Source organism: Platichthys flesus, chromosome 8 (assembly GCF_949316205.1).
Source record: "Platichthys flesus chromosome 8, fPlaFle2.1, whole genome shotgun sequence".
NCBI classification, from domain to species: Eukaryota; Metazoa; Chordata; class Actinopteri; order Pleuronectiformes; family Pleuronectidae; genus Platichthys; species Platichthys flesus.
Genome location: NC_084952.1, coordinates 17,541,787 through 17,568,505, shown reverse-complemented (window position 1 = coordinate 17,568,505; position 26,719 = coordinate 17,541,787). Strand labels below are relative to the sequence as shown.

Genomic DNA, 26,719 nt, shown 5'->3' with positions numbered 1-26,719 from the left:
ATATAAATTATATTAATAGTCGATATAAATATATCTGGGTTTATTAGTTAATCCTGTTTTAGGATTCTGACCCTTCAAGTCTGTACAATTCCAGGTATGAAAATCTGGATATTAATTCCCTTCTATTTCATTATCAGTTTTTATCATCTGTCTTATCTTTTTTTTATTTGTAAACTTTTATAAAGGTAAAGACCAGAATTCATATTTTACAGAATTTAGGCCAGTCATCAGAGGAAAGTTTTCAGAATAAATTCGAAATGAGAAAAAAGTAGAAATGTCAAGAATAATGTCTGTTCAACTGAAAGAAGAGCATGATGGCCCTGTTTAAACATTTTTTTTTATTTTCTTATGCCTGGTCATGGAACTCCTCTGTACATGTGTGATATATCACCTTTTGAAATTCCATCATGCTGTTGACCCCTCCCCCCCCGAAATATCAGCAACATGTTTTCCTCAGTGGCCGTGTGTGTAAGTGACGGCGAGTCCACAAACCTTTCCAACTAATTCAGTTATTAGAAGAACCTGAAGAGACAAGTCTGTTGACAACTTTAATACTGCACTTAAAGGTCGACCCACTGAAAACCAATACCGTAAATACAACTTAATTTTTTTCCAGTTAAACATTTTTTTATTTGTTGGAAATACAACATCATTTCAAATCCTTTGCAGGACCATTGTTGTACATGTTATACTTATTTCTCTGTAATTTTTTTTGTACTTGAAAACATGGTCACTTGTACAACAATATCATAAACAAAGCCTCATGTCACAAATGGAGCCATTGATGACAATAAATTACACTTGCCATGCTAAGGTTTTTGATGATACATTGGTACCTTTGTTATTACTAGATTAACCTTAAATGAAAAACAACTTGTAATTGAATAAATATGATAAAAAAACATCCTTCATTCAAAACGGAGCAGGAAAAGATCACAGGGTTGTTCTGGGGTAAGGTTACTTATTCATAATTCGGGGGTTTTCCTACATATGAAAAAAGAAAATAGGCAAATTTTTGCATATTTTAATAACATTGCTAAATCTAAAGCAAAAATCCATCAATAGTAATTACTGACTTTATGTAGGAAACTGCCCTTTTATTATAACTGACATTTTAGTTATGATTTTTTTTTTGTTCCTTTATGTGCAGTTTACGTTTCATAGACCAACGTCATCCATTCACACTCAAAACAGGTTAATCTAGAACAGCACTGTCTTTATACAAACTAGAGGTATTTTCTAGTCTTGTTTCTTTAGTTTTTTTTTTCTTCAACTCTATGAAAAAGCAAACACATTTAACCCAGATGACCTTTTCCCAAATTGTAAATAATATCACTGTATTCATGTACAGAATATAAAAATCTTTCCAACAGACAAAAAGAGAGAAAAGCAAAAGAAAAGAAAAGAAAACACAGGATGAGGTTTCCAGTCAGTAGTTGAGAGGCAAGTATATTGAGGATTTGTAAAGTAAAAAATATTTATAATTAAAAACAAGGACAATCACGACACTTCAACACTTCACTTTGCTCAACACTGACATTTACAGTGGAACGGGTACTAACTTAAAATGTGACGGAGAGAAGCGAACCAAAACAGACTCAACGGTGAGATGAGTAAAAAGCAAATACAAAAAGTGTTTGTGTAGATGAAGTACTCAAACGCATCATGATAGACACTATGTATCATGAACCTGGCAGATCAAGTTACTATACAAATGATAATAATAATTATGATAGCACAGGTTTACTAGATCCTGTGCAAGCAATGTTAGTAGAGTAAGAGCACCAAGTTGCACTTAAAATAACTTTATATAACTTAGAAAATTAGTTATCTGTTTTATTATTTAGTATTATATTTTAAACAATGTTAGATTTCATTTTGTCTCAGCTCTTGAGAGCGAAATCGGAAGGGTTTTTTGACCCAGAATGACTGTTATTTTCGAGACATGTGGAGCCAAAGAGGACTTCAGATTGTAAGGAAAGACAAACTCTGGTTGTCATTTGTGACAGTGGTCCAATCCACAGGTGTGCAGCAGAGGGAATAAGAGAAGGCATGCATGAGTCTGAGTGAGAGCCACACAGATCGAAAAAGAAAAAGAAAAAAGGTGTGAATATACACATCCACCTCTGGTCTGGGACCATTCCTGAGGGTCTAAAGAATCCAAAGACAGTCATCGTGTAGACACAGGAACATTTTGAGAGGATTCGTCTTTGGATTCTCTCCGCCCATGGGGAGCCATCCCAGTAACCTAGACCTCTGCAAAACCAGCAAGAGGCAGAAACAAGTATCACAGCTATGGGAAGTGTGTGTGTGTACTATGTGAGGAAGGGTCTTTTTCAACAGGTGGTAGCCAGGGATTGGTGTATAGGAGGCTGGAAGCAGCGGACATGCTCCACAGTGGAACTGTCTGTCTCCACCGCCTTCATGTACTTGTTGAGGATGGCGAAAATCTCATTGTTGAGGATCTGGTACTTCCTGATGCGGTCCGCCATCTTCTTCAGGGGCTGTCAAGGGGAAATGCAACAACGGGTGTATTTAAATCATAGAGCTGCGAGAAAAAGAAGTAAATACTGTGTGAGTCGATGCAGACACTGTGATACACCCACCACGTTTTTGATGATCTCGTCCTTGCCGTCCTGTCTTTGGACTTTGAGGAGGTGGTAGCAGAAATCAAAGAGGTCAAAGCGACGCTGCTGTCCCAACAGCACAATGATGGCACAGCCGGCCCAGTTCAGCCCATCACCAAAGCACTGCCTGCAAAGCAAAGCACATAAAACACAGCACTTATCTTTCCATTACCGTGAGGAACAAGTTTAAGACATTTCTGCAAAATGAAATATTAAATTCCTTACATATTCCCATTAAGACCTTTATGCAAATTAATTCCAGCAGATGTGCAGACATGACATAATAACCTCCGCCCAGGAGCATATGTTTCATTGCTGTTTGCTAGTGTGTCTGTCTTTCAGACAAGATTACTCAAAATCTACAAGAAATATGAGGACCCCATTATATTCTAGACCAGATCTTTCTTTTTACTTTCTGTAACATGGCAACGGTTATAGCTTAAATGGAAGTAAGCATTCTTCTCTTAAATTCTGACGAGGGTCTTCTTCTGATCCAGGTATACCATATGAGGTTTTTTAGAGTTACTATGGTGCCAGAAAAGGAGGAACAAATGCATAAACGGTTACTGTCATAAGTCAAAGTGTGGTGTCATGTGAGAAAGACCAGAAGCAGGGACAAGAATATGGAAGTTTAGTGAAAAAGCTGTTAACCTAAATCTTTATGACTCAATATACATGATGAAATTATATTGGGAAACCAAGCCTCAATTACTATTCTTACAACTTGCATCATCATACGTTGTTCTACATGATGACGTTTCTCCACGTGTTTTGGATGATTGAACTGCACATAGACCAGCTGAGCGTTACTCACTCTGCTGTGAACTCGTGCGTGCCCACAGGGATGCAGTAGACGAACTGCATGGCGCTCCACAGGCGGTGGAACTCCATACACTCATCCACGTGCATCACGCCGTTGGTGGGTGGGGGCCCGCGCCACACGGCATCCTGCAGGAAGCTGCGGATGCGCGTCAGGATGACCTCGAACATGGAAAGGCCACAGCACAGGCGTTCTTTGGTCAGCAGGTCTCCCTCACGGGCAATGGCAATTTGCTGGTGGAAAAAATGTCGAGAATAACGTAAAACAACAATAATATTTGTCAGACCTCCTGAAGTCAGTATGGTGTTAAACTCACTTGTGGGGTTCCCAACCTCTCAATTAGAGGCACAAGGTGGAGAGGGGCGTACTTGGCTTCCAGCCGCTTCATCCTCACCTCCAGACGTTCTCCCTCTGTGTACCACACAAACACAAGTAACAGCATGTATTTATTTTACAAAAATGAACAGGATGTGAGTCATCTGATTGAGTCTTTTACAATATTCCTCTTTCCTATACCTTTGATGTAAACTCGAGGCAGAATATTCTGGAAGGGGGCAGCATGGAGAAGATCACACACCTCCTCCTGGGACTGAGATTCAAGCACAACACAAAAAACAGAGCATTTTCATCAAGAACCTCACCCCCCTATGGACACCCTTACTGAGCATGCAGGAAGCCATGAGGTGAGGATGGTTGAACTTCAGTCTAGAGTTAGAGGTTAGTGGTGGATGAATCACATGCAACACTACTCTTAAATGACCAAAGCGTTGAGAAAACTGCCATGAGTGAAGGAGTAGATTGTTAGATTAGTCAACACTATCTATAGCTTACAAGGAGAAGGAGATAAATGAGTGACTGTGTTAATCATGCCAGGATGCAAACAGCTGGATTAAAATTTGTCACACATCAAAATCCCATTAAATTGTGTTATGATGAAGTGTCAGTAGGGAGGTTTTCATTAAGCGCTTAATCATTAACCGACAATCAGAATGGTGACCAATTAATACTATTGATTGAAGGTATAGTTTGTTTCAGAAACAGTTTTTATCCAATTTTGCTGAATTTCTCTTCAAGTCCCAATAACAATGCCAACTGAAGCGGACAGATTTGTCTTGACTGTGACGGACAGTTGTGTATGTATATGAGAGAGAGAGAGAGAGAGAGAGAGAGAGAGAGAGAGAGAGAGAGAGAGAGAGAGAGAGAGAGAGAGAGAGAGAGAGAGAGAGAGAGAGAGAGAGAGAGAGAGAGAGAGAGAGAGAGAGAGAGAGAGAGAGAGAGAGAGAGAGAGAGAGAGAGAGAGAGAGAGAGAGAGAGAGAGAGAACAGCAGGTGTCTGATGATGAGTAAAAACCTAATTTTTGAATTAACCCCTTGAATTGATATTTTTTCATAGATCATCTACACTCGTCCATCATATAACATTTAATCTCGCTGGTTAGTGGTAGATAATGTAACAAACGTTATTGGTTAGTACATTTTCAGAATGTATTTTGGCATACATGAAGTTGCTTGTCAGTGATGGTTGTCATGGCGATTGTTAGATAAGACAACATAACATGCGCAAGGAAAGAGAGCCATGCAATGATTAAAGTAACACACACACACGCACGCACGCACAGACACACACACGCTCACTACATTCATAGATCAGTGCAGTCAGACAAAAATGGCAGACAGAGTGAGGTAGTGTTGTGTTGACAGGCATTTACAAGCTCCCCAAATCAGAGGAGAGAAATGGAGGCAGGAGTCAAGCAACAGACTGAACCAACAACCAACCAGAAATGTTTTATCACCTCTTCCATGGAAGACAAGGACAGAAAGATTCTTTACTGCAGCTGCCAAATTTTTTAAATGCATACATTTTTTCACATAATTCACCACTATCGGTTTTCATGTATTTACTTGAGTTGCCTTATTTTGACATTCATTTTAAATTCACCGCAATTCTTATCCTTTTGCTTCCATGGCTGATTGGAGGTGAGACTGTGTGTGCCTAACTAACACGGTGAAAAAAGAGAGGAAAAAATATAAATAACCACAGCAACCCAAGCCAAGAGGAAACAAAAGAGAGGAAGATAAATTCGGTCTCGGCGTCATTGTGATACTAACGACAAGACCTAAGTCCTTACCACCTGAGGTAGTTGCCAGCGTGAAATGAAAAATAGAGTTGTATTTCAGAAAAACATCAAATGATCCAACACACTTGGGGGCACTCGGACCAGGCACCTGACAGTTTCGGTTTTGATTGAGGATGTGAATCGATGCTATAAATTAACCAGAAACCTTCAGGCGCCCTGGTTACGGCTTTCCCACATAACAACATGGCAATCAATACAGCTACACAAGAGCGCCCCTCTCAGAGATCAAGCTCAGGGACAACAGAGGGAAAAGAAAGTGGAAAGGTCAAGAAAGTAAGGAGAGACAATTCCTGTGAGGAAAAGAACAGAAATAAACACAACAAACAGAGAAGGGGAGAGAAGGACAACAAGGACAAGGGAAAGAAGAAGAAGATGGGGAAAGAGGTGACGGGAAAGGAGAGCGAGAAAGAGAAGGAAAGGGGAAAGAAAATAAATATGGGAAGGACAATGAAAGGGAGAACAGGAAGAAGAAAGGGACAAATAAGGAGGAAAAGGAGAAGAAAAAGGAAAATGGGAAGGAGGAGGAGGAGAAGGGAGAAGAGAAGAAGAAGCAAACAGGAGTATAACAGTGACATAACTGTAAAATATGCAATTTAGCTTGCAGAGTAGAAGATCTTACCAGAGCTTGTTCGATGAGCAGACAGAAGAGGATGGCGTTCCCGACTTCCCTTAAGCTCTGGAAGACGTCTGTCTTCAGCTCGGCATACTCAATGATGTCCTTCAGCTGATGGTGAAAGAACTCCAGGATCCCTGGGGTGACAGAAATGGAAAACAAACAGCAATGAAACTCTGATAAATCCATGTTTTCAATTAAGGAACACAAAAAAATCGACACACACAGTCCCTCTTTACGACATTGATTATCTATTATGAATCAGGTGTCAGCGGGCCTGCCCGGCTGCTCTGACCCACGTTTGGTAACACCTGGGCGTTAACTGCTGACGGCAAGATCAGAGGATGTAAGCCAGGTACAGCACATCAGTAATCTACAGATTACTAAACCCTCCTCATAGGATATACCATCTGACAGGCCTCTAATCTGCACACACTGTTCCTGCCAAAATGCACGGTTGAAGGTCAGGTGATCACATAGATGACACAGAAGTACGTGGAGGAGAGAGGCATCTGTTGTGGGTCGACTATTAAATATGAAAGCATTTAGTTTCCTTCACCACAAATTGGCAAAAACATTCTTCATTAAATAACAGTATTACACCAGTTTTGTAAGATTTTTCCGTCAGTGTGTCCCCAAATGGCTCATTTACACTCCTCCTCACTGTTTTTACAATACTGGCTGATTGATGGAGTATGTTATGTGTTAGAAGAGTTCTCTGATGCTGCAAATTACAATTGAATATTTTTCCAATAGTGTGCAACAGCTGAGCCTCGACTGAACTGAAGTGAGCCAAGGAGGAATCAGCTGGTTTCATAACCCTGCAAAGCCAAATATGGCCCCCTCAGGCTCAATGTTAACAGGCCTATGTGTAGACTAGCCAACATTTCTGACCTGAAGAAGAAATTTCAACAATGTCGGATCATAATGAGGAGAAACTTTGCCATTCCGTAAGAAACAAATCCATGTGATGTTACTACTGCTTTTGTCTCAAGATGGACACTATCAAGAACTCCATCATTAGGTTTGTTGTTGTCAAAAAACTGTCTCTGCACTGCCCCCAGTGGAGGTCTTTGTGTCAGTTACCAGTATTTTTCATCTCTGGGTAAGTTCCAGTATGTCAATCTTAGCATTCAGATACATGTTAGATACATGTAGCACAACATGTGATGAGAAACTGCACAGAAAAAAAGTTAGTTTCTCAGAGAGGAGCCTACAGTCATGTCACTGACATAGGTAAAAATCCACTGCTACACCCTGCTCTCTTACTCTGACATATTCTTTAATGAAAGAAGTTGTTAAAAATAAGGCATGGACTGCGCTACCAGGTGAGCTACACATTCAGAGGCTTGAGTCATCCTTTGGTCTGGTTTCGACCCTTTGCTGTACGCCTTCTTCCATTCTCTCTCCCCCCAATTTCACGTTTACTATGCTGTCAATAAAATATCTTTGAAAGAAAAGAATTATCCAGAACTTTTCAGAAGGAAAAATCAAGTAGACCTCAATCATGGAGAGAAATGTTGCTTTTGTCGCGTGTACGATGGAGTTGCTGCAGTTGGAGTGAGACCATCAAGCTATAAATTTGACCGTCTTCTTCAGAAAAGCTGCTTTATACTCATATAAAATGAAAGAGTTGATGATTATAGGAAGGTTTTAACAATCCTTGGTTAATAAAATTGTAAATGTGAATATGAACTGAATGTTTACTGATGCAATAACATCACAGCTGCAACAAATCCTCTCTGCAGATATCAGAGGTAAATGAACCATTTTCAGTATTTCCCCTCCTTCTCTATTTAAAGCTTAAACGGATGTAGACCTGTGTTGTCAATACTGCAGATGTAACTCCATGCACTATTTCCTGTAACAGCATTGACGATGAGCTCACCTGGGGAGCCATACTCATGGCGTGGAAGGCGGCAGATCTTGGGCATGACCTCTATCAGTGTTTTGACGTACTGCAGGATGGTGCCCTGTAGCTGTGACGTGAAAAGGAAGAAAGGAGGCCAGGGCAAGATAAAGGGGGGGAAAATGAGAGTCCTGCCCACTGGGAGGAAATGGAAACATGTTTTCTAGGAATATGGAGATAAATACCAGGCTCTTGACAATCTTAAGGAGCTCCTCCATCACTACAGCAATGCCCTGGTAACCAAGGAGACGGCAGATGGTCTTGAAGTGAGGCGGGCCGACAAAGTTTCTGTAGGAGCTGTATATGTGGGAGTAGGCAATATTGAGAGGCTGAGGAGAGAGGAGGAAACAGAGAGACGGTGTTAATCGGAAGCAGACGGGAGGCAAGTCTACGACAAAGGGCAAAGGTCATTCCGCTGCTCGTTGACCTCCACTGGCTGCACCCATCTGATCAATAACACTTCTATTTAACATCCATACTCATATTTATTTTCCTATGCCATGATCGTAAATCACTTTGGCTCAACTCCCGTTGTTTTTAATGAGCTGTATAAAAAAAAAATCTGATTTAACATTGTTTCACGGAACAGATTTATTACTTAATACTTTATTCATGGGCTCCTACTCTCGTTAGCGCTGTCCCTCAGTTGGGAGTCTCTTTGGATGAAAGTGTCAGCTGAATGAGTAAATGTAATGTATGAAATATAAATCATCCGTGACACCATACCTTGGACCCATACAGGTAGTAAGGCTGCACATTCGCTGGCTTGTCTCTCTGGGGCTCCTGGGTGAAGGGGATGGCTGTACGTACAAAGCTGAAAAGAGAGGGGGGAAATGAGAGAGGAAACAGGCACAGTCTCTTCCCAAATAGAGCGCATCAAACTTAACGAACCGGTTCGTGGATCCATTGTAGCAGTAGTTGGGGAGGAAATCGAAGTTCAGCTCCCAGAAGACGTGCAGCGTGATTCGTCCGTAGGGAGCCGAGACATTGTGGTTGGCCTCGCGGAACATGGCGTCAAAACTGTCCAGGGTCATGTGCTTGCACAGGAGCCGGTGGGTTAGTCTGTTGATCTCCAGCAGCCACTCCAGCTCCTGCACCGAAAACACAGGAATTGTGAAGAGGTTTGATTTTAACACACAGTAGGTTTCGTCGGGCTTCGAAAGAATGAAGCTCAGATTTAACGGTGTGTATCATCGGTGTTTGATCTTACCACTATGGAAGTGAGGTCCTCACTCTCAAAGCGGCTGATTGCATGGTCCAGAGACTTGTACATCGCTGCAGAGATCCTCTGGGTGATCAGGCGGTTCAGGTCGATGGAGCGACCGAGCAGCTGAAGATTCCAAAGGAACATAGAGAATCTTATAAATACTCTACAAATACAAATACATTTCCATAAACATGCTGTAAATAAAGGCCAAAGCGATGGCTCCCTGTCTGTATCCTTACATTTGAGGAGTAGATGAGACAAAATAAAAGCCTAAATGAGCAACAAATTAATAACTTTTTCATTGTTCCATTACCTGTACGTGTCTCTGTTTGAGCAGCGTCTCATAGCGGTTTGATGGAGGGTAAGGGATGATCACTCCATAGTTTTTACACTCTGCTCTGAAGCGCTTGTCAAGAAGGACACTGTGGAAAAAGGGTCAAAACTGGTGTAAACTGGTGATTTCCCACTTTGTACGTAGTGTCCTGCATGTTCTATTGAGGCCCCAGCCCTTGTCTGAAGGTGGTTAATGTCATCATAAAGACGCTTCCTACCTCCCAGCCATTGCTTTGTAGTAGGCAAATATCTGATCCGCTAACTTGTAGACAAACTGGTCAAAGCAGAGGTTCACCTGAAAACAAGAAACACATTGTGAGTTTATTCTTTTTCAAGAGCTCCAGAGAGACAAGATCGATGCATTTTAGTTGTAAGAACAAGGGGGGTTACCTCAGCTTCAATTTCATCGTAAAGGAACTGCTTCTTGAACTTGGTGAGAGCGTAGTATCCGCTGTCATTATACAAGTCCAGAGGATACAGCACATACCTGGGGGAGGAAGAGTAGCAGTTACATTACGGTTTGTTTACTAATAGTACAAACACATTCAATTCAACAGGGATTGTGAGGTGTGTGTCTTACTCCATCATGGAAGGCTCCTTGGTCTCCAGGATGTGGTCGGTTAGGATCCAGGGCATGGACATCTCGATGGGGAACTGGATTCTGCGGCCCATGGTCAGCTCCAGGAAGAACTCTCTGAACCACAGCTGGGACAGATCACAGCACTGCTGCAGGGCCTCTGGACAGCGGAGACGGAGCAGAAAAGAGAGAAAGGGATAAAGTGAAATGTCTACATCTCTACAAGGATTTGACTTTCATATGACAACAGGCTGGACTTTTCAACATTCTCACCGCTGAAGTTGAGCAGATGTGTGAAGAAAAAGGAATGTTTGTGGAAGTCCTCTATGGCCACCACTATGGGTCCATCCAGACTGCTGCGGAGAGTCTTCTTCGAGCCACTCTTATCTGCGATCAGTGACTCCAGCATGGTGCGCACCATGTACAGCTGCAGAGGGAGGACAAAGGTGAAAAGATGAAAACGAGAAAAACTATTTGTCTGTCACAAAAAAACGTGTTACAGTTGGATTTATTCTCGTGTTTCTTAATCCTCCAAACTTATCCTGGTATATATAAAATCCAACTAATGGCGCATTTGTGCTCAATGCTAGATAAGTACATGAAAAAACAGATGGAGCCTTCTGCCTGTGCTCTGCTTTCATTTCATCTGTACATGTGCACGTCTTCAGAAAGCTTACAGATACGGACGAAACAAAACGAAATGGAGCAGTACCACAGGAAATAGTGGGTGGGATGTGTAGACACGAAGTATAAATTTCAACAATGGGAGAATTTTTTGAGGAAATACTTTAAAAGATGGTGATTCACTACAAGGATCTATATAATGTTGCTTTAATTACTGCAAAGGGACAAACAGCTGCTTTTGCATTGTTCTTACATTCTGACATCCTCCTACAGCATCGACATGATGATTTAGTAAGAAACTCAACTCTTTGCTGCCCTCTAGTGGAGGTATTGCTTAACAACCAAGCCAACATCAGGGACAAATGAAAGTATGTGCGCAGTGATACACATTGTTTGAAACAGACACATCTGTTTTCATTCATAAGGGCAGCTTAAATGAGACTATCAAACCACACACTATAACTCAGTCTCTTCTAGCACTGTGTGTCAATACCCACTTTATGATAAAGTAATATTCATCTTATTAATGTGTGTTGAAGCAGAAGGCAATATGGGACTGGCTGACTGGAGCTGCGCAAATCTTAATGCAAAGTTACCAACTATCTTTTTGTTACACAAACTATAAAGATGTTGTAACAAAAGATGTTGTTGCATGAGACCAGAAAAATAAACAATTTGTTTTTTGTCAAATTACTTTTTGTTTTGTTAATCGTGCCTCAATCTATATTTTTAAATGAAGGACTTCTATTTTGCGTTGTGTTACTCGTGATTATTGTTTTGTTACTGGATGGGCCCTGTTTCTCAAAACCTTGTGCTGACCTCAGTTTGTGAACTTACCTGTGTGCTGGAGGGTCCCACAGCCCTGCGGGGCACTTTGATGTCAAATCCCCCTTTGGGATCCTTCTCTCCCCTCAGACAGGGGTCGTTCGGAGGCTCCCTCGCCCCATCCCAGTCACAGACGGTCTTTCGAATGGCCTGGAGAACACTGCAAACAAAGCAGGATTATAAAAGTGCAAGAGCCAGGAGATTAACTTTAATGTGCATTTATATAGATCATCTTGATGTTTACCTTATGAGGACGTTCTTCTTCTTGCGAACAGCCTGGCGTAGAGGCTCTCTCAGGGTCATCTGAGCAAAGTCCTGCAGCGCTGCATAGATGGTATTCCTGATGGCCTGGTTAAACACCGACTCCATTCGGCCCATCAGAACCTACACATTTCATTACACAAAACCGTCATTGTCTTCGAAATAAGCCAAGATATACTTGCAGAGAAAAAAATTTAACATCATTCTCATATACATTATTGTATCCATTTAAATAAACCTCCATACATAGCTGGAGACAATAAGTAATCTGCTCCAAATAATTTGTCTGACTTTTAAAATCTAACACATCTCCTACTTCTCTGAAAAGTCCACTCTCATGTGCATTGGAGGTTTCAAGTTTCACAACACAAATGAGCAAGATGGATACTGGACTAGGATTGGCTGCAAGAATCTTGCTTGTATATACACACATAATAAACTAAGATTAAAAGGTAGAGAAACTCTCCCTGTTCTTCTCCTAGTATTAAACTCTACATATGCATCATTCTGCTCAGTGAAATCAAAACATTAAACTGAATTCATATTTAAAAAAAACATTTTAGCACAGTGGGTCTGAAAAAAAAAAAGGCTAAAGCCTGCAGACAGTTGAGCTTAGCATAAAGGCTGGTGAGGCAGGGACACAATTAGCCTGGTTCTGCATTAAAGTCCAAATTTAATTTAATCTAACAACACCTTCAAAAAGACTCTACAGATAGAGTCAGGCTAACCCATTCCCCCTCTTCCTGGTCTCTGCTTAGCTCGTCAGCTGCTGGCTGTAGCTTTGGCCTTAGCGAACCCATCAGAGTTGCATCAATCTTCTCATCAAACTATCAGCAAGTTAACAGATTTCCCAAAAATGGTCATAATCCAATAAGGTTTAAAAATATATAACATCAAAGCATTTTGGTGACTAGTTTTATATCTGCATGTACAGCACAGACCATAGACTGTATATGAAGATGGAGGACAAAATGAAGCGAAAACACATCGATCGACCTTGTGGCTGGTCACAATAGAGGTCATAAGCCCCACCTCCTCTATGTTAGTGAATGGGACATGCTATATCATACTACAAAAGTGTGAAGCATCATGATTGACAGGTGAGACTGACTCCTGATTGGTTAACTGCATGTATCGGCAGGACCTTGATACCCCACGATCACTACGTGCAGACTCCGGCTCCTGAAAGGTGTAGCCAGCTCAAGACGGCAGCAACCGTATCCAGGATATCTTGGCTTCATTTTTCGCAGAGTGGGAGAGAAGCATCATCCAACTTTATTTATAGTCTATCGACAAAGTTCTATAACCAGCTGTCGAGAACACCACATACAGATCTCCTCATATTTTCGTAACGCCCACTTCGACATCTTTCTGGGTCACCATGTGTTTTACCTGCAGCCCTTTGATCATGGCGATGACTTCCACCAGGGCGAACTTCTCTTCACTGGTGTAATTGTAACGCGTGGCGCGCTCGTACTCCTCCGCTGTGCCAGGACAGTCCTTGTTACAGAATTTATCCGTGGGATGGACCAGTTTCCAGGAGTACTGAAAGAAACAAGACAGGGCTATAAATAGACCAACTCTGCAGCGATCAATGGCGAAACCACACACCTATCGTACCTACAGCCACATTATAAGCATTTCCCTCCATGAACCAAATCAATCCCTCGCTTCACTCACAACTTCCATGACGTGCGTGCTCCACTTGGACAGCAGCTGCAGGCCCCTCAGAGCCAGGTCGAACAGCTCCCTGTACTCCTCGTCCGACTTCTGGCTGTCCAGGCCCGAGCCCGTCACCACCTCGCTGTTGCTGTAGCGCGCCAGCTCCGAGATGAAACGGATGTGGTCCTCCCTGATCTGCACCATCTGCTCGCACAGGTTGTACTGCGGCGAGATGCTGCTCTGGGTGCACGTCCACCTGGGCACAGAGTGGAGGAAATAGAGGGTTAATGGTGGGGGGGCAGGAGCAGATGGCACAGTGGTCAAGGATTACGGATTTGAATTGGGTGTACGAGTAGATATTTCTTACTTGGACTTGTTTTCTTCATAGTGGGCACTTGTCTCAATGTAACGTGACAGCTCTATCTGCATGTCCCCGAACAGCGGAACCACTTGAAGCTGAAATACAAAAGTAACGTTTGTCCCACCAACCGATCATAGCCACAGATATATTCCTGGATAAAAGAGATTAGTCTTACTTTGAAGAACTTGTCAATCTTGCTCAGGTTGATCCTCTTCTTGGCGTCTAGTTTGTAGATGTTACTCACGTTTCCATCCATCAGGTACAGACCAAAGCCCATCACCTGACACATAGAGACATTTGTATTTACAATGACATTGAGCCAGCGAGAGATCCCACAATTTGACAGTTATCCGCTGGCAACATGTTGAATGTGAATTAAATTGCTGTACCTTGAGCAGCATGTGTTTCTCGCTTGGAGTCAGATACATTTTGTTCTCGTAGTAGTCCACACAGATGTTGACAATGTCGGCCAAAAGTTCCTCGTAGCCAGGAATGACCTCCAGCTGTTGGTGCAGGCACTGCACAGAGACGGAGACAGAAGAGGTCACGGACGATTTAATAACCATTGATTTGTTAGTTTATGCCAGAAAGGGTCTGTTAGCTCCTACTTACACAGTGAGTATGAATATTGACATCACTGTGTGAACACCTCACAAATCAAGCCAATTGTAAATAGTCGTCAATGGAGCTGTTTATCATTAGAAACCGGGGGTTCTTCGAGGGTTTTGAGCATCACACATGGAGACATTTGTTTCAAATTATGACATTTTCCCTGCCGATATACTTCCAATGCTTCCTTTACGTCGGTGTGGCTTTAATACCTCCACTAGAGGGCAGTGTCGGAGAGTTTCTGACAACAAACATGGCCCTAGTGGTGGACGTTGTGATAAAAGCGGACGTGCTGGTCCAACTTCCCAACTCGAATAGTCTCTCCCCTTACTAATTTCTTCCTCTTGTGCTATGATCCTCTAGCTTGGATTATTGGCTACACTGCCCCCCCCCCCCCTTTATTTCTGATGGTACTGCTATTTTTTGCCTGTTTCGTATATATCCGAAACCGTTCAGAAGACGACATGAGTAGGGATGGAGTGAAGCAGCATACAGACAGAGATGAGCCTTAAACCGTGAAGTCAATGACAAACCACAGCTATGACTATTTAAAATCTGACCCCCGAGATTTAATGTGTGGGTTGATACCTTCTGATCTAATTCAGCATATTCTGTAGGATAAATATTGGGCAGGTCAATTGCTTTATTACCTCCATTGAGGAGGTTATGTTTGTAGATTGGTTGGTTTTACAGCAAGATTCAGCAGAAAATACAGAACAGATATGGACAAAACATGGTGGAAGAGTGTGACATGGTTGAAGAGGTTGAGGTTGAGGAGAGAATCCATAAAAGCTGGGTATCCAAATAAAGATGTGGATCCAGAAATGATTCATCACTTGTTCTAACATTGGGTGATTTTTTTTAGACACAGTCATAAATTTCCCTGGAAGAAATCCATGAATCAGAAATGAAAGAAAATGATTCATATTTAGAGGAATGATATCTATGAGTGTGTGAAATTCGGTGCAGCATTACTGAATTTAAGGGGACTGTTGGGCTTTGTGCTCGCCTGAGTGCCGGTCTAGTTTCTCTTTTATTCATACTGCATAATATTTTCATGCAACCTAACCTGTCACAAGGCAGCTTAGATATAGTTCATCCCCTCAGATTATCTAGCATATCATTTTCTGAGCTATTCATTTAGACGCTTAGGAGCTCATCTTCCATAATGTATTATAGACGAGCAGAATATTTATGTGCATTTTCAGCAACCTCTTAATCAAAAGATTTATGATCCTGTGCCACTTTGACAAAGACTCAAAGGAGAAACAGCATTAAATCAACATACAACGTAAATATAACGCACAGGGTCTGACAACGAACCTGAGTGATCCTATTGTGGTTCGCTAAAAACATGGAGAGATTCTGGGACTCCTGGATGGACTGAGGGTCAGCCATCTTTCTCAGGAACTGAGCCGCTCTGCAGACAAGGGGAGAGATAGGTTCATCTGGCTGCTCAGAGGAAGAAACTGTATTTTCTTTGGAGTTTGACACACTACCTTTTGTAGGCAGAGTGATCATTCTTGACGCTACACTTCATGTTCTTCAGCTCATCCAGCACCGCAAACATGTTGATGAACTTGCCCAGAGTGAGCAGGTAAGCCTCGGACACAAAGTCCTTCCTTCTCTCAGCGTGGCACAGACGCTTCACTTCACCACAGAAACGCTCAATGGCTTTTCGCTGCAAACACAGAGTAACCAGGATACATGAAATGGATCAGTGACCATTTCACCAACAAACAATACAGTTTAAAACTACGTCTATTGATCTGTTAATTATGAAATATAAAACTAGCAAAATATCAGCCGGCTGAGTCTTACCTGGAAGTACATGAACTTCATGAGCTTGGTCACCTCAGGTTCCAACACTTCCACGGTTTTCTCATAGATTTCCACTCTGTTGGGCTGCTCGTTGCATTTCACCTAGCAGACACAAGAGGGAGCCCTCACAGAATGTGATATTGCAACAACAGTTCAATATTGAGTTTCTCTGTAATGATCATGATTCAAAAAAGATATTGTGTCACAAAAAAAAAATTCTATGATGTATATAAAAACTGTCCCTTTCCAGTTATTGAATATTACATTATGTGAAATACTTAGGTCAGGTGCAGCCTTGTCCAGGTAGGCTAGATTCAAATATCTTTCAAAAGAGTGAGCTTTAGCAATGAATTTTCAAATGAGCTGTTAAATTAGTTAAAGTTTGTGTCTTTGTGGGGACCATTTAAATCATAAACTTTATGGATTAAGGACATTTTGGCCATTCCTATCTTTTTCATTCTGTTTAGGGAAAGGGTTAGAATTAAGTCTCGGGCAGGTTTACATTAGGGTTTAAATGCAGGACTCTGAATGCTCTGACTGCTACTAGGGGCGCTGGCACGCAGGGCTGTGAATGTAAAAATATAAATGCATAAAATAGAAAAAAATTCAAATGCAAAAAATATCTAATTAAAATTGATTGGTTACAGTCCCACCTTAGAAGGAATAAATAAATAAGTCAATTTAATAATGTTAAAAGAAGGCGGGGCAGCGGGAGCTTTAGTTCTAATAAAAGGGTTAGGGTTACCCTTTTTCACAACCTCCAAGGCCTCTCCCCTGGCTCGTACATTAAAGGATGAGCTATGTTCATATGACAATTTATGATAAATAATAATAAAACACAAAAAATTTGTAAAGGCCCCTTATTTTACATTTTTCGGATATAATTTGATGTACTTTACACCCCTAAGAGGATATATCAGTGGTTTAAAGTAAATGTGTATTTCCATGTCCTCTCTTCTGCCTCTCTCTGGAGCTGCAGACAGAACAGGCAGTTAACGCCTGCCTCTTGAACACCTCCTCTGATCGTCTGACTGCAGTTTGAGTGCCACTCGACCAGGCCCATCACCGGTCTAATTGCTGAAAGTCGCTATAGAAGATCAGCCACATATTTACAGTGGGTTACAACAGGATGTTTCTGAACGGGGCTTCAGTACGGAGTACAGCGACACGGCACGTCAGAAGCACAAAGTGTGACCGCTGGTCTTGAACAGTCACGTTCTCTTCCTTGCATCCCTCCACGCTGCGGTGTTTCTTCAGTGTTGTTTGTTGTGGTTAGCCTGTGGTAGCTAACAGGCTGCTAGCTCAGCAACACGTTTACTTGGTGTGGCCTTCTGACTGGAGGGATGGTGCTGGGGAGCGGAGGTGGTGGTGGGTTTGGAGACTGGACTGGTACCGACGGGGTGGGGCTAAGAGACGAGTGCGAACCGATATGACTCATACGGGGGAGGAAGTACGAAGCAAGACGTTTCCATAACATATTTTTTAGAATGGACTGAGTGGAAAAGTCTGAGGAGTGACTGTTTTCACACTTTGAGGGTCCCTAGTGACGCCTTCAAGTCATTACGGTGAATAAAAGCCCAGAAAATGTATTTTACCAATATGGGCCCTTTAAATATGATCAATACTAAAAGGGTGAGGGCAGCGCGTGACGGTTGATCTGCTGCATCTCGAGCACATCTGATGTTCACATGGAACATAGACTACAGTATGACTCCAAGCATCTTCCCATCCTGCACATATTTATATTTAATACCAATGAATGAATTTAGTCACCAGAAATGATAGGCCATAGATTAGAGTGCTTTTACTTTGACAGAGGGCCTCAAACGGGCAGTGTAGACGTTCTAACCTGTTAACATAGAAGCTCACACATCTAGTGTGATCTCTGGACAGCAGAATGTGTGCATGTGCTCATCAGTCAAAAAGATATGCAGATCTGTGTGTGTGTGTGTGTATGTGTGTGTGTGTCTGTGTGTGTGTGTGTGTTACCTGTGGAATAGCTCTGGAGCAGCTTCTCCAGGTGTAAAGCATCACAGCGTACTCATGTCCTTCCTCCAACATCTCATTCTGCAAATAGAAAAAACACAAGACTTGATTCCTTCTCAAAGTAAAGTTGTGGCAAATTAATCTTTGTTAATGTATCTCTTGTTTTTTTAAATTGGAATGTTATTACTGAAATTGTTGTTACCGCACTTAGCAGCACAGGAGCCACATATCCCAGGGTGATTGGGGCTTGATAAATATTTGAGCAGGGGACGATTTCCTCCATTCAGAAGTAGCTAAGACAGATTTCTCCGTGACTCGCTTTAAACAAGGAGAGTCCTCAAATAGACCAGCTTCCACCTCAATGGGACTTCCCCATTGAATAGGGTTAAATAAAGCTCCACTTCCCCTCTTTTCCAGTCGAATCACACTCTCCATTCATTCACCATCAGGGGAAAGAGCTTTAGTGATCCATCGGCAGCATGATACACCACCATCCTGTGTGTGAGGGGAATGTTTATCTATGTGAGTGTGTGTGTGTGTGTGTGTGTGTCTGTCTTGCTACAGGCCTAGCCAAGACTGAACACACTGGAGCCAAATGATAATCAATTCACAAAAAAACAAGGCTCTCTTTAGGGTGTGAGACTGCTCTCCCCCGTCTCCTTTGTGTTCACTGAAAGAGTAACAGCAGCGACTGAAGACAGACAACAACATAATTGTTTTTAACCAATTACATGGATAAACCAATATGATGACGGGCCCTGACCTGTGGTTCTGGGAAAACTGGAACAACAAATCTCACCATGCTGGAGTGGACCGTGGCTTGCTCTATATAACGAGCGATGCCAGTGACGAACGCGTTCCTGTCTTCGAAGTTGGTGTCGAAATTAGCCTGCGAAAGAGGGGGAGAAGAGAGTGAAGGTGAGAACTGAAAATGTCTGAACCAATGGGGACGATGGCGAATGGCGGTGGCCGCGTTTGTGAGATCGTACCTGGTACATGATGGAGGAGGGAGGGGGCTCGATGCATGGCTGCTGGTCCGGGAGGGGCAGCTCCTCCAGCAGGTCCACGTTGGACAGAGCATCCTCCAGGGTCACGTGGGTCGTCATGGTAACAAGCCGTCACTCACACAACAACGCAGTCTGACAGAGAGAGAGGAAGTGGTGTGAGATAGGGAGGCAGAAGAAGCTCCAGTGCAGAGAGCAAGATGCATGATGGGATGAGTATAAATTGAGTTGACAACGACATCTGAACATCACAGGTATCGGAACAAATTAGGGTGAAAGAGTTGTTTCAAGTGGCAATAATGCCACTGCAAACCTAATGGGCATAATCAGGATGTCATCAATCAATTCAAGTAAACACATTTTGACATTATTGGTATTGTCGATGAATGGATGCTTGAGTTGATCTGACAGGGCTGTGGGGGCCAATTGATAGAAATTAATTAAATATATCCTTCAGTCAGAGAATGCTTCTCAGTCACAAAGACATGGAACAGATATTGTCTAGACAACCTCACTTCCTCTTGTGAAACCCTTTATGCGCTGAGCGGTGCAGCATTTCTCTGAGTTCACCCTGCACCTGTATCCCTGCTGAGGCCCCCCAGCTGTTTCCTTTTTAACTTCTTATTCGACTGGAGGAACAGATGAAGCGTCTAACTCTTGAAATGTAGAGACCTGGAAATCTCACAAATGTGAGATAGGCGAGACTGAAGTCTGGCAATGAATGACATTTAAAAAACTTATTATAAAGAAAAGTCTAATGACAGACAGTGGATACTGGAAACAATAAAAAATGTAATTTGTAGCTTTTATATAGATTAAAATACTATATATTAGCACACAGGTGTATATACGGCTCATGCGCATGGCCATCATTAAGGCCACTCTCTGCCTGATTTGTGTCTGGAATAAATGACCAGCTCCTCTTGAAACTGTACAGTCCCAGTCGTGCCCTCCCCTCCTCGTATAAAAGCAGCCCCTGAGCCAAGCAGTGTGTATGCGCCCGCTTGTATATCATGTGCCTCTCAGAACGGAGCCTTTTTCACGACTGACCTGGCAGACAGCAGCGATAATAAGCTTAATATTCACAGCCAGAGAGAGCATGACTCGAGCTGAGGGGTGCCAGGGGCCAAGCAGCGACGAGAGAAGAGGCAGATAAAAACAAACATGGCCGTCTCTCTTTCCCCTTGTTAAAGGCAGGTAATGGATTTAGAGCAACAGAAGGTAAGGTCAAGCTGTTAAACTTAGTATTTCATATGAATAAAGGTTTGGTTATGGCACCTTATATAGAGATGTTCCGATACAGACACCAGCATCAGAAATACCAAGTTGAGCACCTGCACACACACACACACACACACACACACACACACACACACACACACACACACACACACACACACACACACACACACACACACACACACACACACACACACACACACACACACACACACACACACACACACACACACACACACACACACACACACACACACACACACACACACACACACACACACACACACACACACGTAAAAGAATTATCAGTAGTAGCACAAGAACAAAAACACTCAAAAAAGCATGGCGGCCCAATAGTTGGCAACTGAGTCGACAGCGTTGATCCGTCAATTACCTGAGAAGAAAGCTGACGTCCAGCTAATATTGGGGGTAGCAGTCTGTAAATGGCGGAAATGTGCTGCAGTAACATCTAAGTTCAGTGGTAAACCTACAGTTAGACCTAGCAGCGATAACCAAATGTAGAAAAACCCTATTTGTTGTTGTTTCTGGTGGATTGATTTTCAGTAGGTTAGGGGTAAGCAGAGGTCGTTAAAGTGTCAGAACATTTCACACTGGGATGTTCAGGTATAAAGCTGATGTGTACTTTACAAATGACTGATGTTTTGCAGGGTAATGCTAGTGTTGCCAATTACAATACACTTAATAGGCCAAACAAAAACTAAAGCAATAACCACTTCCAAAGTGGGTCGTTAGCATACAGCTGTTAAAATGGGTTGTATGGGTTGTTACTGGTACGGATATGTACTCTACATCGGCCGATACGTGAATTCTAAGCATCAGAATCAGTAGTAGGAAGGGAAAAGTGGTTTCAGAAGATCTCTTCCTTAAGCAGCTCATCATTTGTCCAGGCACTCGGCCACACACTGACAGTAATGGCACTCTGCAAATCTAAATGTCAACACAACAACGATTGTCAAAATTAGCATTCAGCTTTTCTATCTGATGACATCATAGAAAGGGTAACAATCCAAAAGTGACCGCAGTGACTTTCTGTGACCAGCAGAGAGACACGTTAACGACACACTTCCTGACAGATGCCGATGTCATGTGACATATGTTGCTGGTCACGCTCACTAATGTGATGACAAATTATGTGAAAAAGGAGGTGGGTGCAGTTTCCTGTCACAACAAACTGTCTAAGTGAACACGATGTATGTGATGGCTGCAGCTTGGTGAGGTGAGCCACAAGTTGTCGAATGACTCATCAGACTTCTGTGACACCAAACTCTTTCACGTAAAAGAAGGTAACAGAGTAAATTAATGTAGATGGATTCATATGTTAAATCTATGTTGTCCTCTCTATTCAGATTTATCACTTTATTTTAGTACCGTCTCCACTGTCCCTTTTTTGGGGTTCCTTATACATATTTCTTTATTTCAGTATTTGAATAGCTTATATTATATTCATCATCCTTTGCTTTATAGTCTCAATTTGTTTGTGTTAAATAATTAGAATGTTATATAAAGGTTTGCTCCACATCTATAGGTTTGCGCCACACAAACTCTGTTATTACTAGTTTGCAGAAATGCTCTACACTACTGGAAATATGAATACAAAACTTGGTGGAAGGATGTGGTATGGATCAGTAAAGAACCAATTCAATTTCGGTATCATTTTCAAGGCAAGACCTAACGAATGACAGAGAACCCCAAAAGTTCTCACGATGAGCAAGCACTTTGGCAACTGTGGCGTGAAAAACCTCCCTCACTTACTGGAAGAGACCTCTAGCGGAACTAGACTCAATGTGGACGGCCATCTGCCTCTACCGGTTGGGGTGAGCAGAGAGAAATGGGGAGGAGAGGGGAGATGGGAGGAGAGAGATGGGGGGAGGGGAAGAGAGAGGAGAGAGAGTCCAGGAACAGTTCTGACAGACTAGTTGTTATAATAAAACTATAAGAGGGATAATAATGGATGTAAAGATGATAGCAGCAATATAAGAGGCATCATTTTCCATTGTAGCATTTAGTGCCCCTGACTTACTGAGAGTTTTAATCCTTTGCAGAAACCTATAACTTTTGTTTAATAGCATTCGAGTTTAGTTTTTGAAATATTTATATACTTATACTCCTCAGTGATGCTGTTTCATGCCAACAAGAGCTTAGGTTGAAATCTCAGCACAACCTTTACCCGTGTGTGCTCCGATGTGTTTGAGTACAGAATATTAAAATGGAGGATTTTGTCGTCTTGAAGAATGTGTTTCCTGTGTTCTCTGAACTGCTGTGACTGCTACAACCTGAATCCACACTTCTGCAGATTCTTTCTGGGCTCAGTTGGTTATTTTAACTGTTGAGTTTGTAGAATACAAAACATACAGCTCGCTACAAGCGGCTTTGTCAGGCACACAAACATGCACAGTACTGCTAAACTCCCATCTGTGCTTGGAAAACACGGGCGCAGACTGAAGCCTGGTTTGGCTGAACAAACTTTCCCACCCTATACCAGGCTCTGTTCAACAGTTGGTGTGTGTGTGTGTGTCATTCTTTACAAAGCAAAGGGCCCCTTCATTCCCTTCTGAACACTTGGTAAAGTAGCTGCAGGCCTGTGTTATGGCAGAAAGACAGAGACAACAGTTCCTCTCAGAAATCCAATACAGTAGTTGAACTATTAGACAAGCTCAGCACAGAACATCAATGCTTTGCACAGCGAAACCCCCTCGGGCCAATCTGACATCAAAAATGAAGCTTCAACACATCACACACTGGGGTCGGATCTCCTCATGACAACAATAAACCGTGAGAATCCAAGGTTAATGAGGAAGTTCTCCAAATAATCCAACTAGAATGAGACGAGTGGGGGAACAGCATCACGACCACAGATGACACATGATTTGTAGGAGAAGATCTTGACCGGTATGTGCTGCTGGGGCTTTATGTAAAACATCCTGACTGGGATGCACAAAGTGAGAGAAAGTGTGTCAACTGCAGGGTCACAGCCCTCAATGGGAACCCCCCCCCGCCCCGAAGGCAAGCTTTGTAATATATATTCATACACACAATAAGACGAGATCTGCTCAGCGTGGAAGAAACAGGAATCTCGAGCATTAAAACGCACAGATGGTAATTAGCACACACACACACACATAGACACTAGTGTATTCCAGCAGCATCGGTGCAGTCCACGGTGTGTCGTCATGTGCAGGATGCCAGCAGGCTGAGGTATGTGACAGGCTGATTGTCATTTCAAAACACCCGGCAGTGCAAAACTGTTGTCGTCTCATGATTGGTCGCCCATGATGTCAAGCTCACCTTTTCGACCCCACATCAATGACATAAGCGTGGATCACATGACTACGCTTTGACAAGTAGAGGAGGGTAAACAAACCCCTAACATCACAAGTTATTTGACAATTATTTAAATGTACTTTACACATCTAAACGCAACACATAACAGACATGTTCATCTATCTGTGTTGTTTTCCTCTACTTCCTTTTTCTTCAGCTGGTTGGTTATTAATACTCCTACAGGCCTTTGTCTTTCGATTTACTCATCTGTAAACTAAAGCAGCAGCATTGCTGTTACCTGATCAAGTTGTCCCAAAAAAATAACTTTAATGATGTATGATAGATCTCACAATAGCCGCATTATGTGGATATGACGGGCTGATACTACAGCTTTGATTGTGGTTAAGTCTTCCACTTACTACTAGTAGAAATATAATTTGACAGATTTGGCCTTTGTATTGTCATAACATTTGCTTTACAGTTTCTCAGAGCCCAAGATGTGGTCTTCACGAGTCATGCTATGTCCAACCAGACGTCCACATTCTGAAGATATTCAATTTAGAATGGTGAAGAACAGAGAACTGATACTTACATTGAAGAAGTCGTAATGACTGAATGTTTGGCATTTTTGCTTCATTTATAATTCAAATCAATAATTGGATGATGAAAATACATGATGCTTCATTCCCTGCTAATGAGCAGAGTTACTTACTGTATATCTAAATCCAAGATAACTCAATACCAATACATTCTATTTTCATCCAGAATCTCTTCCATACCACATCCACGCTATTTAAGTTTTATTGTTATAGTTCTTCCACTAAACAATATTTGGGGGATTTTATTTTTAACTTATTCAACCTGAAAGTCTGATGATAGATGGTTTCATATGATGACTGCATATTCCTCAGAGACAAATGTGTAATTTAGATTTGGGCTGAGCAATAAAAACATAACTAATTATTCATCAGTAGCAAGTTGACCAAGCTGCACTGTGTGACACATAATTGATGCAAATCAGAGTTGTAACATGTTTAAATGTTTGTAATTCTCTGCGCATGGAGAAGAGAATAAAAGCACAAGATTCACTCAGGAGCAAAAATCTGTTAAAATAATTAATAATATAAAATAATAATAATAATTGTTATCGACCAATGAGAACAGCTTTATCTTGCAGCCCTAATTTTTATCAACCCTGACTCTGCTTGATAGAAGTAGCATATGAATAATACTATTATTATATATTATAAAATATTTTCTGTGCCCGGATCAGTAGCAGCAGCAGCAGCATCTAGCGCCTCATCATTACATCACTGCTAGCTGCTGTGGGGTTGGCGTACACGTTTACAACTCCAGTGAGTCTGCAACAGTGGCAGCTTCATGTCTGTGCTGCCGTGTGACAGGATGCAGACAGACAGCCGAGATATAATGGGACGGAAAAAAACATTAGAAACAATAGTGATCAGTGTCTGATGTGAGGCGGAAGTAGGTGAACCTGTCATCGGTGCATCAGCAGCAGGCCTGTCTTGTGTGTCTGTGTGTACTGATATCTTCATGAGTACCATTAATAGCATATAAACTGGGGACATTTTGATCGGTGCTCACTTGTTCAATGGTCTGTTTGAGGATTAAGATTTGCTAATAATAAGGGTTTGAGTTGAATTTTGATGCCTATCGTTGGGGAAAGTGGCCGAGGCTCCTATCACCTTTTCTAGCATTTAACACTATCCTAGTCAGGACCAGTGGACCTCATGTCCCCTGGTGGTAAACCTTGTGGCAAAACAGCATGTCGGAAGGCCTGGTTAAGGTTAGGGATGACATACGAATTGTGGTTAGACATGAATCGGTCATGGTATAGGTTAGGGATAAGGTTTTGGCTAAGATGTCCTTAATGAATGGAAGTGAGTGCACTGTCGTAATAAGGATAGCTGCACAAACCTGTGTGTTCGTGTGTGGGTGTCCGTGTGCGCGTGCGTGTAGTCATTTTTGTTGCATGTTATGGACCCTTTCCAGCATAAATCATCAAGGGGGGAAAAAAGCCCAGTCCTCTTGTGTGTACGCGTGTGTATATACGTGTGTGTGTGTGTGTGTGTGTGTGTGTGTACGTGTGTTGCATCGGAGTAAAACAAAATGCTGAATGGGAGTGAAACCAGCAGCGGCATCACATTCGTCCCCTCGCACACCACCATCCCCTCCCTGGCTAAAAAAAACACCGTCCATCTGCCGGGGATCCATCCATCCCCCGGTGCACTGGCTCCACGGCAGAGACCCTCTCCTCTCCTCACCCCACCCATCTAAGCTACGCTGCCGCTGGAAGCTAACGGGGATCCGGGAGGCGCTCCATCCGCCGCCCGGTGCCGGAGCACGACCAGACCCGGTGTCTGTCTGCTCGGTGCGATGCGATGCGAGGAGGAGAACAAGGGAGGAACGGGAGGAGGTGGAAAGGAGGACACACGGGCAGCTCCCTCTCTCCCCCAGCCATCATCACTACCCAGCGCACATCTTTAACGCTGCGGCTCCATCCGCCGCTACATGCAGCACGTACCTGTAAATTGCATGTCCGTCCGCAGAGACGCGAGGGCGGCCGGGCGGTGTCGCGGTGTCTGGGGCGGCAGGTCCGACGAATCCTGGGTTCGGGCTGTTTTTCGCTTTTCCTCTTTTTCCGCCGCTCGTCTTCTTCGCCGAGTGATGCTCCAGTTTCGCCCAGGACCGACCCAGTGCTGCTAATCCACCCCACACAAAGAGCAGAAAATGGCTGCAAGTGCATTTTCTTAAAGGCACAGGCACAGCGGAGGGATGGAGGCAGGGGAGGGGAGGTTATT

General features: G+C 42.6%; 1 protein-coding gene across 1 annotated transcript; it reads right to left on the bottom strand.

The window, feature by feature from the left end:
* Nucleotides 1-535: 535 nt before the first annotated feature.
* cyfip2 (cytoplasmic FMR1 interacting protein 2) lies at nucleotides 536-26,621 on the bottom strand. Its single transcript, XM_062394127.1, has 30 exons — nucleotides 26,443-26,621; nucleotides 19,362-19,511; nucleotides 19,172-19,261; nucleotides 18,376-18,453; nucleotides 16,387-16,488; nucleotides 16,065-16,246; nucleotides 15,889-15,985; nucleotides 14,346-14,474; nucleotides 14,132-14,236; nucleotides 13,963-14,051; nucleotides 13,614-13,851; nucleotides 13,326-13,478; nucleotides 11,917-12,056; nucleotides 11,685-11,832; nucleotides 10,497-10,650; nucleotides 10,227-10,383; nucleotides 10,037-10,133; nucleotides 9,865-9,941; nucleotides 9,627-9,735; nucleotides 9,317-9,436; nucleotides 8,998-9,197; nucleotides 8,833-8,920; nucleotides 8,292-8,435; nucleotides 8,086-8,176; nucleotides 6,204-6,334; nucleotides 3,964-4,036; nucleotides 3,764-3,858; nucleotides 3,442-3,680; nucleotides 2,607-2,754; nucleotides 536-2,504 (listed from the first exon to the last, which is right to left on the bottom strand). Exons 2-30 carry the CDS (start codon nucleotides 19,476-19,478, stop codon nucleotides 2,337-2,339), a joined length of 3,759 nt encoding a protein of 1,252 aa, XP_062250111.1. The 5' UTR covers nucleotides 19,479-19,511; nucleotides 26,443-26,621; the 3' UTR covers nucleotides 536-2,336.
* Between the last annotated feature and the right edge of the window lie 98 nt (nucleotides 26,622-26,719).

Bases quoted from the DNA above. Each gene is read 5' to 3' on its own strand.
- cyfip2 (XM_062394127.1), bottom strand. From the start codon at position 19,478: ATGACGACCCACGTGACCCTGGAGGATGCTCTGTCCAACGTGGACCTG. The intron at 3,859-3,963 runs GTATAGGAAAGA...TGTGGTACACAG, and splicing joins GCCTCGAGTTTACATCAAAG to AGGGAGAACGTCTGGAGGTG. The intron at 2,755-3,441 runs GTGAGTAACGCT...TTTGCTTTGCAG, and splicing joins ACGCACGAGTTCACAGCAGA to GCAGTGCTTTGGTGATGGGC.